General features: G+C 40.8%; 1 protein-coding gene across 1 annotated transcript in view; it reads left to right on the forward strand.

Annotated features, from left to right (window-relative positions):
- Magi2 (membrane associated guanylate kinase, WW and PDZ domain containing 2) overlaps nt 1-15,690 on the forward strand; it is a 1,383,694-nt gene that overhangs the window by 1,297,193 nt on the left and 70,811 nt on the right. The window contains exon 20 of the mRNA XM_051174837.1: nt 667-810. Coding sequence (XP_051030794.1) covers nt 667-810 — 144 coding nt within the window. The remainder of the gene's footprint in view (nt 1-666; nt 811-15,690) is intronic.

A 15,690-nucleotide genomic window follows, 5' to 3' on the forward strand; every position in this document is an offset into this window, starting at 1 on the left:
CTCATCCCAATAGGTCACGGTAAATGATCAGTCTCTGTAATAGGTAGCAAGACCAGAGTTCAGTGTCTAGTAAATATTTATCACACAGTAACGAGATACCAAGAGAGAAATTAAGTACACTTTCCACTCTATCCAATTGTATTGTGCCCCATTATTAAATGAAGGAGCAACTTTATACCCACAGAGTTTAAGAATGCCCATGGTTGGGAAGTCTTGGATATGCAGCACTTTAGGGGGAAGAAAAACTGGTTTTTTTTTTTTAATCCTCTGAGTTGATAGTCAGTGGTCTGTTCAACTGGAAGATGCAGTCAGAACCAGTTCAAGTTCACTTTTCAGCTCAGGAAATTGTAGTTTACACCCAGGGAGACACGTCACTGGCAGACTTATTTATGGTACTAACAATAATGAATGAGGAAACTTGAGGAGATGAGGTCATGCAGTAAGTGCAAGTTGATCATGAAAGCCAGCTCAGGCTGTGTTGCTTGCTTTAACAGAGTTAACTGTTCTGACCCAGGATTTGCATATTCCATACTTGTAAAGTTAGATGGCATCTTCTAACTCCATGTCATTTGAACATATTATAACAGAGAAGAATAGGGAAATTGACCATCAAAGTCCCTCTAATGCTAAACACTTACATCTTCCATTTTTTCCCCATTCCCAAAGGATTTTGATTATTTCACTGTGGATATGGAGAAAGGAGCCAAGGGATTTGGATTCAGCATTCGTGGAGGAAGGGAATACAAAATGGATCTGTACGTGCTTAGATTGGCAGAGGATGGGCCAGCCATCAGGAACGGCCGGATGAGGGTAAGATGCCTCACAATTCAGAGCTCCTTGACCCTTATGAGAATTGCCCTGTGGCATCAGGAAGGTGTTGAGCCATGCTCTCAAACAAGTGTCCTTTACCCTTTATATTCCCTAACCTGATTTTTAAAGATTTTTGTCAAACACTTACACAGAAGTACAGAATCAAGCCAGGTGTGGTAGTGCATGCCCGTAACGCCAACATGGGGGAGGCTGAGGCAGGAGGATGATTCAATCAAGGGCATAGTAACTTTGAGGCCACCTTGGGCAATATAGTCTGACTCACACTCTCAAAAACCAAAAAAGATAAAAGACTACAACATCTCTTGTTTTTCTGCTGATAAATTTCTGCAGATTGGTAACTGTCAACATACTGGTATTTTTCTCAAGAGAGAATGAAAGAGAGCAAAGGAAAGACATGTAAGGAATAGTTTGAAATGAAGACAGGCTCCATTATTCTTCTAGAGTTCAATGATCCCATTTCCATTGAGGTTGAATCTTTTAAAATTCATTTTCCCTTTCATATTCCTCCTCCACCATACACATTAATCAAATGGCCCTTGTCTCTCTGAAAATATTTCCTTCTTCTAGCACATGGGTCACCCTTAAAGCTTGGGGCAGTTAGATGCTTCAATTTGAGTGCAAATGAGGAGGGATTCTCAAAATAACAGCCATATTTGGGTAGATGATTGATGGAGTAACTCATTCTGCATCAACAGGTACAAAACAAAACTATAGCATACGTTTAGAAGTACCCCCTGCCCTGTCTCAAATGGCACCAGTTACTATATAACTAAGCTTAATTCTTCTTGTATGTCTAGAATCCATCCTTTCCCTCCCAGCCTGTCTTTTAAGTTCATACAGAAAGAAAAAGAAAGCCGTGACTTGGAGGTTCTAAAATCTGAGATCCTTGTGCTAAGCCTTGTCAACCAGCTGTTCTTGGGAAATGCACCTGGAACTCCCACCACCATAGCTGTGATTCTCATTCCAAAATCAAGGCATCATCTCCAGTACAAAAGCAGGAAGAGTAGAGATCAGCCCCTGCTCTCCAACCCTCTGATAGCTGGGAGATTGTGGATATGGAATTTTACCCCAGTGACCCCAGATATACACAGTTCCTGCCCTGACCCAATACTACCCTGTACTTTCCTGTCTGAGGGATCGGCAAAAGAAATCTCCACGGCTAGAGTTCCCCAAACCAGAATGGACACAAGAATGCTGTTTATTCATGGGGAGGCACCCATGGAGGCAGGAGGGGCGCCCCCCGAGTGTGGTGTGAGAGTGCCGGAGTCCGCTGCCCCCACTGAACTACCTGCCCAGGCCAGAATTGCACTACAAATTTAGCTCATAAGTTGTTAAATAAAGCAAAATTAATCCATGCAGTGCAAACAAAGGCAGCATAGCATAGAGATCATGCATGAAATGACCAAGCCTACTGTGATAAGGAACAAGGTCCTTCTCCAGATGCCACCCAATGACATTAGAGGTTGCTACATTTTAAAACAAGTCTAAGTGGCTCACTTCTGGTACATACAGTACTCCCAAGTCACAGAAGCCTAAGCAGAAAGTAAGATTTTCATAGAGCCTCAACCCTAGCAGCGGTTCTCAGCACATGCCATGGCAGCTAGTCCCAGAATTTGACAGTGCTTTGGATCTGTAGAGTTACAGGGCACAGTTGCACTTGATCATCGTGCCCACATTGTAATTCACAGATACATTTAAATTACTTCATCAAGGATCAGGATCAATCAATAGTTACATGATTGATTATTTTAAGCTAAGGCACTAACAGGATAATACATAGGTTATTGGTTAGAAAACTCAATAATAAAGTTATTCAGGGACCCTTTGTCAGTTTGTTATAAGCTTCCACCTTGATATTATTAGTGTTCAGGTGCATATGAAGTTTAAATATCTGTGCCAATAAGGTTTTACAAGGTCTTGTCAACCTCACATGTACTATGACTTGGTTTATAAATTTCCAAGTGTCCCTAGACAGCCAGGTGAGCCAGATAGTCATGGACTATTACTAAAAAACAGTATAAAGCTCTTTTCATCCTCTGACCTACTACAGGACATCTCCCCCCTATTAACATGATTTTGTCACCTCCAATTTCAGTGTGTGACCTCTCTATACACACACACACTTGATCAAGTTCACTTAGTAGGTACTATGTGTTTCCCCCATTTATATCATCAAGAACATCAAAAAGAAAAAGTCCAGGTAATGGTCTAGTAGAAGATTAGATTTATTTAGTCTGGTACTGTAAAATTGTTCAAATCCAGATTATTACCAAGGAGTTAAATGAACTAGTTGCTGTGGGCATAGTTTTGGGACACAGTTACTGTGAATTTTAGACATTTTGTATCTGCATTTGAGACTTTTTTTTTCTGGTCATTTGGGTTACTCTGGTTGGAGGGGAATGATAATACAGGGTTTTGGTAGGGACACAGAAAAACCCAGGGGAGATGCTAACACCAAAGTAAGGGCATCATTCTACTAAGGATTCTGGGATGCTGTGGTACCCATCCTTTACTTTTAGGTTGTCTCTAAGCATCCAAGTGTTACCAGAACAAATAACAATGGTCTTCATGGGACAGGTGAAGGAAGATAGGTGGACAGTCGGAAAACAATCCTTGCCTGTTCTTTCTGGTTGCCTGCCTCAATGAGGGTTATTTTGGAATAGAGCTTTAACAAATTAGTCTATTAGAGAAATTAGTTCCAACAAAGTTAAGAGGGATAAAATCTTCATAACTAATGAATCCATCTCTGGGACAAAGTTCTTAGAAATATAACCTCATTAAAAACTGGCAAAGAAATGCATGCATACAAAATACCTCTCTGGTGAAGCTCAGGGAAGTGGAGAACTTAAGAAATTCAAAAATAAATGTGAGACACTGGGAGGGAGGGAATAATAGTTCTGAGTGCTTAGTAAAAGTCAGGCAGACAAAATGTCAGCGAACCTAAAGGGAAGAACTATGGTTCTGTAGAAGGTAGATGAGCAGCCGTGGGTGGGCGGGGGGGAGGGGGATCCTATACTAAAGTGTATGCTTAGCTTTCTGCTCTCATAAGAATATAATACATTCCCTGCTGTACTTGGGGGGGAATAAAATGAACATCATTTATAACTTCATTGGTAGCAGTGTGGCATTTGCATGTGCCTACTAACAGTGCCTGCAGTGGGCTTCAGAATGACCCAGAACCTTAGCTGGCCAAGCAGTGTACAAGAAAGACACATCTTACCCATCTTTTTGTTTTCCTGATGGAAAGTATAATTCACTGATTTATGTTTCTTTTAAATTTGTCAATTTTATTCATGGTCCAGACACATCTAACTTGAAACTATAGAATAACTATTTAAATGAAATATATTCTATCTTATATTTTGTTGCTATTAAACACAGAACAATTTTCAACACTGTTTCTAATATATGTGGCAGAAATAAAAACTAATGATACTTCAAATGCCCATGAGATTTTATCCCAGCTCTAAAAAAAAGGGCGGGGGGGACATCACCAATCTCTCATGTCTGCATTCCCTCCTACCTTCTCACCCTAGACAGAAAGCCACCACCCTAAATAAAGAAGTACTAGACGTTGGCGTTCTGGCTGCTGTTTCCACATACGTGGATTTCTTTTTGCACATTTAGTGAACTTTATATCAATTACTCATAATGTGAATTTTCTTCCCTGTGTTTCCTTTTTTATAAGTTATTTCCATGAGATTCATCCAAGTCAGTGTTTTCATTTTTACTGGTGTGAATTTTCCATTTGGGTCAATATCCTGTAGTCTATGTAGTTGTCTGTTTTCCTGTTCTATGGGCTTTTGAAATTTTCCGTCAGTGGATCTTAGGTTGTTTCTAGTACAATCCTTGAACATCCTCCAATTAAATACTGCAACATTTTCTCATGTATTGTTAGATAAATATATATTTACTTAACTAAGATCAGAAAAATAATATTTGAGGTTACCTTGTAAAGTTATACAAGTATCAACCATATTGATAAGTGCTCATACTTGCAGAACTTATGTTTACATCTTCTAAATTCTCACTCTAATAAATGGAAATGACATATCATCTGTGTGTGAATTTGCATGTCTATATGTGCATGCATGCAGATGAGTGTTGACCTGTGTCAGTATGCAGATGAGTGTGCACATGTGTCAGTGTGTGGGTGGAGGCTAGAGGTCCATATCATTTGCCTTTCTCTATTGCTCTCTACCTAGTCTCCTTTTTTGTTTTAAATGTTTCAGTATGTTTATTTATTTATTTATTTCTAAGGTACGCATGTAGCACAGTGCACATGTGGGGTAAGAAGCCATCTGTAGAAGTCTCTTCTCTCACCATATGTATCCTGAGGATTGACCCCTGGACATCAGGCTTGGTGGCATCCACTTTTGCCCCATGAGCCCTCTCAAGGCCTTCTTCACATTATCCTTTTTTTTTTTTCTTTTGACACGGGTTCTCTGTACTTATTCAGGGAGACTTGCCGGCCAGTGAATGTGAAGAAATCTGTATGTCATGTTTCCACATGATATTCATTATCTATTCCCATGGTCATTAGATCTGGGCATCCCCTCTTTAAAAAATAAAATGTAACTTGTCTTGTTTACTGTTGAATATTTGTCCTTCCATACTATGATGCAAATCCCTTATTCCAGTTTACATGTTGTAGTTCTCTTTCTTCCTGATGCTTTTTGATAAAGAGACTTTCTTGATTTTAATATAACTTCTTAGCCTTTTTCTTCTGTTTTTGAGTGTTACATTAAGAAATCATTTCCCAACACACTCTTTCTCTGTCTCAGTCTCTCCCTGTCTTTCTCTGTCTTCCTCCCTCTCTCTCTCTCTTTGTCTCTCTCTCTCTCCCACACGTGTGTCTGTCTGTGTGACAGATACACGTGCATCTGTGCGAATACAGGCACATGCATGCAGAGGCCAGAGAAGGACATTGATTATCTCACTGAATCTGGAACTTGCTGAATATTTTGGCTAAGATGGATGGCCAGCTGCCCCAGCAACTCTCCTACTACCACACACATATACAGCAGTGCTGGGATACAGGAGGCACAGCTATGTCCAGCTTTTTATGTGGTGGGGGGAGCACTAAACATCTGAATTTATGTTCCCGTGCTTCCTAAGCAAGAGCTCTGGCTCACTTAATTATTCTCCAACCCTGCAACACAGTCTTAAACATCTGCGCCTGTACTAGGAGATAGAATCACAGTTTCCTTTTTCTTTATGTATAACCTCATATCACAGCATCATTTTATGACTCTGCCTTCTTTCTAGTCTATAAGGATAACTCTATAATCAATGGAATAACCCTATTTAATAAGTATGCAATCATCAATGTATTTTTTTAAATCTTAGGATCTCTAGAAGATTCTTAAGATGTATGATTTATCAAGCAAGTGTAAAGGGAAGGATTAAGTTGTTAGCATGCTTATCTGCATCAATGGCAGCATGTTTATCTCTCAAGAAGTGTTGAATTTCCCAAACACACAACTCAACTTTCAGGAGTATTCTTTGGTTTATTTTCAGAACTTTCTTTTTAACTTCTCAGAGAATTAATAAAACATTATATTAAGAAAGAAAAAAGAAGGAATAAAATAAAATGAGGCATGGGTTCTATTTCAATGGCTGTCTAAACATTCTCCAGAAAGTATTACTAAAACTTCACTGTGTACTTAATATTAAAAAGTGGGAAACTTACACCTTTGTTACACTGAACAGAATTACAAGTTTTTTATAACCTTACTGCTTAGCAAGACCCTTTGTAAAAAACTGAGAGCTGGGCATAGTCTAGTGATAGAGGGCATGTCATGAAATGGGCTCCAGGTTGGAGCCTCAGTACTGCAATTAATCAATAATCAAGTTGGCTGACCACATTATGTAGGTCTGTTTCTACTCCAGCACATCTCTGATTGTGTCTAGTCTAATTCTTTCACCAACAGCGCATTCCCTTGGTCTCTGAGTCGGTCCTCTAACAGTGCATTTCTCCTTGGGACAGCATGTTTATGCTAACTAACCTGGGGCTCCTCCCCAGCCCCCATCACCCATCTTGCCATAGGAATGCTGGGATGACAGCGATGATGTGTACCTCTGAATTTGGCTTCTCACCTGGGCTTTGGTGGGTGGAACTTCAGTCATCAGGCCTGCTTAGCAAGCACTTTTATGTAGTTCCCTGGCCTCACAATTATTTTTTATACATTGGTCGATGGCATCATTAAAAAACATTACTAAACTCAGGGCCTAGGGAGAGATGGCTCTTCCAAAAGATCCTGGTTCAATTCTCAGTACCCACATGTTAGCTCACAACTGTCTATAACTCCAGTTCCAGGAGATCTGGCACCCTCACACAGACCTACATGTAAGCAAAACACCAATTCGCATAAAATAAAAGAATAATTAGATTTTTTTCAAAAATTACTAAATTCTCTATTTTGACAAACATTTGGGTTTTCTACTCAATATCCACATTTCCTGAAAATGGAGTTTGTTTTTTTATACTTCCTTTTAAGTCCTGTAGCTTCTTTCTCTTTTCTTTATTTCTTTAGCTTACTAAATGGCACAGAATAGGAATACTGAAAGCAGGCCCCTGTATTTCACTCCTAATCTTGGTAGGAGTGCTCTTGACACTTTCTATTAAGTGTAGTGTCTAACAAGCTCTCAGAGATAACCTTCATCTCTGCTTCATCAAACCTGCTTCCTTCCGCTACTGCTAATTTTCAGGAAGGCTTGTTAGAAATAATAGATGCTGAATTTTAGTTGCTTTTTCTAGTTCCAAAAAAGGTATCAAATGATCTTTTTTCATTGGTTTGTTAATATTATAGTTGGATTGCAAGCTTGTGCAGAACACATATTTATATCCCTCTTTCAACTATTATGTTTATTCTCCCAATCCTTGTAGTTTTAACAGTTACAGCACAAGGATTTTCCATCTTCCTTTAGCCTTGTCAAATGACTGGCTCTCATATTCATCCTCTCGTTCGTTTGCTTTTATGTTTGATATTTCCTTTCATCCCATCCATTTGCCTTGGCTTAATCCTGTAGTTCATTTTCTTTCTTTCTATTTTCTTTCTTTTTTTAAAAGATTTATATATCTTATTTGTATGAGTACTCTATCTGCATGTACACCAGAAGAGGACACCAGATCTCATTACAGATGATTGTGAACCACCATGTGTTTGCTGGGAATTGAACTCCGGTCCTCTGGAAGAGCAGCCAGGGCTCTTAACCACTGAAATATCTCTCCAGCCTCCTTGTAGTTCCATTTCTTGCTCAGTCACGTCAGCAGTACTAAGGCCTTCTGCTCTAAGTATGTTTTGTTATATAGCATGTTCATTGGTTAAATTTCTGTATTCTAGAATGCATTATGGTCTCTAACATGATTGATTCATGCTCTGACTCATACTCAAATTCTTAGGCTTTGTTTCCATATTTAAATCTAAGGCTATAGTTGTGATGTGAAGAAGCATAATTCCTGTTTTACATTTTAAATGTATTGTAATTTTCATTATGATTGTCTCACTCTATTATGATCACTTTTAATCAAGCATTATTTGGAAGCTTCTTTATTGGTAGGATTGTTCTGTTTAAATTTATATATTCTTGATTTTTAGCATAATTCCATTGTCTTCAGATAATATATTACATATTATTTCAGTCTCTCAAAATTTTTGCAGTTCACTCTTTGGCCTAATGTGTTCACATTTTTGTATAAGACCCATGCATAGTAAAGAATAGCATATACCTAGAATGGATGACATGTCTTCTGAGTGACGCCTCCATCTGCCTTATTCAACTATTCTACACAAGCACTTTTGTCTATTATTTACTAAATGCCAAGCTAGATTGTAAGAATATTTACCCTATAAAATTTCCTTTGAGGAATGACTGGCTTTTACTTATGTGTTTTGATGTCATGCAGTGTAATATTAAGGAATCTTTCATTTTCTTGGTAGGTTGAATGCATCATGTAATGAGCTGATGATATTCATGTGTCTAGTCTCATTGCTGTGACAAAATGTTGACAAAAGCAGCCTAAGAAAGGAGGATTTCTGTCACCATCCTCCATTCAAGAGTAAGTCAGTCTATCACGACAGGGAAGGAAGCCTTGATAGCAGCCTTAGTCAGAAGCAGAGATGCTTACTGCTTGGCCTATTTCCTCCATTCTCTGGACCCAGGCATGAGAATGACACCACCCACACATAGAGTGGGAACTCCCTCATAAACATACCAATTTGCTTCTGATATCATCTAAAGGCCACCAAGTTGCAGTCAACATTAACTGTCACACCTGCCACCTCCTGCTGATATTTTCTGTATAGGAAAGCTAGTTTTGTTTAGATCATTTCTTTTATGTTTTCAGCTTTTTTCTGTCTTTATATTTGATATGCTTATCTAAAAGCCTGTTTCTGTTTTTAAATAGTCTATTTCCCCAAGTTCACAATAGCCAATGTATACTAATTTGTGTGCTAATACAGTGTACTTAATCCTGTCACTTCATTTTGTCCCTTTTCTATTGGTCTTCCTTTATCACATTCTTTGAAATTTTTTTTTATTCCCTTCCTTTGGACAGCCCTCTGGGGTCCAAGCTCATATCCGTGTCTCTTATTATACTTCTGACTCTGGTTCCCAAGTATGACATCAATCATTGTTGCCAAGTCATCAAAATGGAAGCTCATGTGTTCTAGAACAAGCAGGTGTTTCCTGCTTCTGATCTGAAAACTGAAGACTTACAGACTGGAATGGAAGCCAGCATTCCCCCAAGCCAACAGCTGGCCAGGGTGTTCATTTGCCTCCAGGATCCTGTCTTTCACTGCTTTTGGTATCAGAGGAATTCTGCTGTTCAGCACTAATGAGTTGGCTCAGAGTTTTCAGGTTGCCAGAAACAAAGGTCAAAGTAGCACTGTACTTTTAACAACCAAACCCCTTACAACCTTCAAGTTGGCAGTTGGTCCACACCCACCTAGAAGACCCCCATGTGATCCCGTGCCCATTCCTCTGCCTCCTTCCTCTGCACCTCCAGTTCCCAGTTGTGTGTCTCCTGCCCACAAAGCCCATCTCTGCCATGGCCACATCTGTGCCTGAAGACTCTGCAGCACTGGGAGATCCCATGGGGCAGGTCTTGGGAAGAGAGAAGAGGCAGTGCTGTGCATTTCCTCCTCTGCAGTGCAATGACACTGGGGACCGCACTGGGGATGGCAGCTCAGACAGGGCAGAGGCCAGCCATAGAGTCCCGTGTCAGCAGCCCGACAGGGCATGTGTGGATCAGTGAAGAGTAGAGAGCCTGTAAACCTGGGCCAACTGTTGATGGGTAGGAACCCTGCTTCCTTGTTCTAAGTCTTTGATTTTTTTCAAGCCAAAATCTGTGTTTGGTTTGTTTTGAAGAATTAGCTAGACTTGAAAAAAAATTCATTTAAAAAGCTATGCAGGTTAAACAAAAGATGTTTATAGACAACATGAGAATTGCAACCACCTTAAATTTGTCATTTGCTGTAAACAAATGCAGGGCAAGAAGAACATAGGACAGTTACAGAAAGAGGGTAAAGCAGCTTCTACAGGAACACAGTGTGGGCCCCAGCACTGTTCAAGGTCCTTATATACTTTCAGAAAAATACACTAATTCAGGAAAGCTGGAAGAGTTTCACAAATGTGTCTACCGAGAACAATATGTACAAATGTGGATCATATGTCTCACTGGTGTGTGTGGAATTTTAAAGATGGGGGCTTTCACATATAGGATACTCCAGTGGCCTGAATTACTTAGCATCTGTCAAGCCCTGTAGAATCTAAGAACAATCAGCTTTGAGAGAGGGGACATTTAGTAGCAAGTATTCCCAGAGACCACTTAGAGGAATCCTCTTCAGTCTTCTCCAGCATCCAGGCTGTGTGTCTAGAACATAGACATGCAAGCTTGCCTAGCTGGAGGTTTTGCCTAAATTGGAAGAGAAGCCATGTTGAATAGTTTAGCACACAACCTTGAAATAACAGGCCTCGACTGCCCCTGGCAACAGGAGGCTCTCACACACATAGAATCTTCCAGTGGGAAAGAACTGGGTAGCTCAGCAAAGTTCTGCCTAGCTTGTAGAAGGTCTAATTATAATTTCCAACACATGTGCACACACACACACACACACACACACACACACACACACAGCCTTGGACTTGCTACCCTGTCAAGGGCTCTCAGCCACAATAACATCCACCCCATGTCCTTCCTCTGGGAGGCTTCAAGGGTCTGTAAACACTGAAAGTGGTCTGAGACAGGAAGAATGTACCCTGTACAGCAGTGTCCTCGGATCCTGCAAATTTCTTTAACAGAGTCCATTTTCCTTTTCCCCCCTATTCTCTCTTTCTTCCCGATGTAATTCTGTTAAAATATGTATTTGTCTAAGCAGAGACACAGAAAGTATCTTTTAAGTAAGTCTGTATGTCAAGAGGCTCTATGTTTTCAAAAAGAAGTTGACTGGAATTTACATCACCTACACCCACTGGATTCATCTGTCCCTTTTCCAAGCACTATGCTGACCCATCTGCCCACTGATCACAACTCTTCAGTGGCACCCCACTTATTCCAGGGTAAAGATCAATCCTGAAGACAAGGTTGCCTAGCCCTTCCCTCCCACACTTTCCCTCTGCTCAGTCACCTTCCCGCAGTCTCCAACACTGCACCATGGAGCCCACTGGGCTTCAGGGAAGTGATCCTATCAGTTGTACTTTCTCCTCCCCTCATCTGGTTAACTTCTTGGTTTCTCTCTACTTCCTTTCTGGTCACATCTACTGTCCTTGGCTCTCATACACATCTTCATAGCATTTGTCACAATCGTCATTTCACACCTTGTATGTGACTGTGTAGGAAGGGAGCGTCTCCAGTGTGTGGGCCTCAGGACGACAATAGCAGCCATGCTGCTCTGGGCTTGGGCCCCGTACTCCAATGCCCGACACTACATATGGAGGTGCTCATACCTACCAAGTAGTGAGTAAACAGTGACCGTCAACATGCAAATCACTCAGGTTCCTTTCCTCTGGAAGTTAATAAGCTGTTCTTACTAAGTGCAAGGCCATACAGGCTGATAAACCAGATGGACACCATATCTCCTCGGTGATATATAGCATGTGAACATAGCATACTTCAACTAACTCATAATCACCTCTTACTATTTTAAATAATATGCCCTAAGGTAAACACATTGCCTTTGGGGATACATTTATTTATTCTGAGTTATGCAGTATCTGTGAAATAGTATTTATAAAACTCCATTATGCTTACAAAATCTCTTTAACCTTAAGTTTTGAGACACTGCAGGACCTGATTTATTCTTGTGTCTTCTTGTGTAAACTACTTGTCTCCAAGTGTGAAAGAAAGAAAACAAAGTAAGGTCAAGTCAGAAATAACCAAAAACTTCAAAAGTGGGGCTTTGCAAACATGACAGAGTTAAGATTCCAGACAGGTGTGCTGGGGCCCATTAGGAAAGACTCCAGGAGAGCTTCTTGCTCTGTGGGGCTGACGGGAAAAACAGAGCTTAGCAAAAAATTGGTGTTCTTCATGGCTAAGGCCCTCCAGGTCAGAAGACGCATGCTCTGCAGGGCTAAGCCCTCCAGGTTGGTGCAGATAAATGAGCTGAGGTTGATGAAAGTAAAAATGAGTGGAGAGAGAACAAGTACTCAAGAGGGAACAGAGCTGCCTAACTGGAGAAATGACAAAACTGATGCCTGGGGCACATCACGCAGGAGACATGGGGCACAGGGCTTCATCACCTGTGGGTGCTAGGACTCAGTAAAGTCATCTCCAACACATATGCCTTCTTCTTGTCATCATAGCCCACTTGTTCTGATGCCCAATTGGCCCTCGGCCCCCAGATGGTCATTCTCCGGATAGTCTGCAAATGAGGGTTTTCTCCTTTATCATCTGGGCTCTGTTCATGCCTTTTATGAAGGAAAGGAAAACCCTCTGGCAGATAAATCCATTCTCCTTCCCTTTTCAGTGTGTGACCTGTGAGCATTGTGTGTTAAATGAGTTGCCTGAGTTCCTTTGAGGAATGAGGGTTGATTAGTGAAGAGAGACAGCTGGCTTGGCATTACACTGCATTGTTGCTTACTGGGCCTCATTATCCACACAAGGAGGGCTCCATTTCTCTGCTCTGTTTCTTCTCTTGAGTACCCAACCTTGAGCCATTTCAAAGCAGCTTCCCATGGGGGCTAGTTAAAGGTTTGGTAAGGAATCAGAGGGTTAGCATTAGGGTTGCATCTTGCTATGGAAACACAGAGGTAATTGAATAAATTAGGAGTGAAGAGAGTCTTTGCATTTTAATTATTCACTGGGTTAAGAAAGTGTGCCTACAGAAAAGAGTGGAAAAGTTTGCAAGGCTGATCTGAGAACACATTTCCTTCCCTCTTCAATGAGAAGAGGCTTGTGGGTGTGCTTTCCTCATTTATACCAAGCCATCATCTCTACCTGAGAGCAAATTAAAACTGTCCCCGCTTCTGTCCTCAGGGCACGGTTTGAGAAAGTTAGCCATCTGCTCTGGCTCTGGCTCTGTCTTATCCACACCAGAGCTCTTCTGATAGCCTCTTGGTTTACCCACTCCACCTACACTGTTTTGTAAGTCACAAATGGATGTTAAACACCCCTTTGGTCCCAATACAACTGTTATTTAGTTTGTACAGCAGAACACTTCAGAAGACTTTGAGAGGAATGTATGTTTTACCTCACTTCCTGTTCAAATTGGTAGCTGGCACTGAATCTCACATATGCAACATGATATTCTAGGTATATACACATTGGATAGTGATTAAGTGTGGCTAATAAACATTACCTTCCATGGCAGATAGCTTTATGAGAATGCTCCCCACCCACTTGCATTTAAAAAAAAAAAAAAAAGAATAAATCGTCATTAGCTACTGTCAATTGAATATATTCCTCCTGTCATCTAATTCTATGTCTAACCCCCCCCCCCAAAGCCTCTGGTTCATGCCATTCTTACCCTCAGCTTCTAGGAGATGACTTTTAGATTCCATAAGAAACGGCATTTGACATCCTGCAGTTGAAGCTAGATGCTCTAGTCTTAAGTTCATCAGAGGCCCTGCCCCTTTCTTCTTTGATGCTGTACCCTAGGAGTGTTGCTCTTGAGTACAGTCACAATCCACAGATTTGGTCCCCTTCTGTGGCTGTGTCTCCTGTTCTCATTCCTACTTCAGACTTTTGAATGGCTCAGCTTGACAGGATGCATGATTTCCAATGAGCTCTCCTTTATCTTGGAATCCGTCACCTCTGCCTGATCCAATATCACACAGCACACTGGCAGACAGGCTTGGAGATGCAGAGCTATTGACTGATATTCCGTTACTGCCTAACCTGAAGTTCCAATTGCCTGTTGGATTTCAATACACTTATCTTCCATTTCAAGCCACCCACAAGCCCTTACTATATATGTCAGCATCTTGTATCTTCGTGTAATTATCTGCCAAAAGGATGAATTTCCCACTAGCCTCTGGGATACTGTCAGCAGCTTCAGCTTCTTGCAAAAGAGAAGAGACTCTTCAATTTATTCATGTTAACGTTAATTCCATTTAAGACCTTGAGAAAAATGACAGCTCAGAGAGAGAAGTTAAGGTCAGATATAAGTAAGCAAACTGGATTGATAAATTTTGGACAAAGATCGTTTCAAATGTTGTTCCCTAGTTCCAGAGAAGGTCATAAAAAAAAAACAAAACTGAGAGACATGTCTTATGTTAAAGGGAACTGGGGACAATCATCTGAACCAATGCCTACAATCAGCTGCCAGGTTCACAAGTGTGTTCAGTCTTGAACAGGAGCTGGCCTGAAAGAAAGCAAGATGTCTTCCTTCAGCTGGCATCTTTCTGGAAATGAACATATATTTGGACCTGGATGAGATCCTAAATCATGTATTATGCCTTTCATTCCATTGTCTCCACCATAGTAGAAACCCTTATCTTTGTAATCCTAAAGAATTTCACCTATTCATACTTTCAGATAACTACCAAAATTATGTTTCTAAATCCTAGGAGTATTGAGTTTCTTACATCCCCAAAAGTCTTTACCAACCTGCCTTTACCTGAAGGTGGTGACCCAGATATGTTTGGAAGAAAAGAAGGGAAAGAAGACCATCCCTATTGACCTGAATGAAATTCTTGCCCTTCTCTGCCACTCTAGCCCCTGTTTACATTCCAATCATTGTTGTTCAGGTGTATCAGTGACATTTCACACTTTATGTCTTTCCTCCCATACTGTCCACTTATCTCCTTACAACCCTTTTGCCTTTCAAAGACCAGTTCTAACACCATTGTGGAGCCAGGGCCTGCCTCTCACCTGTACCTTCACATGGGTTAATATTTCCACATGTCAGTGGCACTCCAGTAGCACCAATTTAGCTACACCATTGTTATACAATACAGTAGGAAAGAGAATATATATGAACAGTCTAAACATTCATGAAACAAGTAGCATGACATGGAGACTTCTTGTTAAGTGTGAAAGTATGGCCTTAGCTTGTGCCTGTTCCCAACTAGTTCTTAAAACTTAAATTAACCCATTTATATTAATCTAAATTCTGCCACATGGCTCATCACCTCTCATCAGTACAGTATGTACCACTTCCTCCATGTCTGGCTGTCAAATCCCACATTTCTTCTTCCCAGAGTTCCTATCTCTGCCCAGAAGTCCCACCTCTCCTCTCCTATCTAGCTATTGGCTGTTCAGCTTTTTAAAAGCCAATTAGAAAGTGCCTTGGCAGAGACACATCTTCATAGTGTACAAAAAGGTTATCTCATAACATACCTGTGCAGCCACCAGCCAGCTTTGGAAGACCCAATGACAATACCCCATGTCTCTTTTGTGTCCATCTCCACCACAAT

The sequence above is a fragment of the Phodopus roborovskii genome, unplaced genomic scaffold (assembly GCF_943737965.1).
Source record: "Phodopus roborovskii unplaced genomic scaffold, PHOROB, whole genome shotgun sequence".
NCBI classification, from domain to species: domain Eukaryota; kingdom Metazoa; phylum Chordata; class Mammalia; order Rodentia; family Cricetidae; genus Phodopus; species Phodopus roborovskii.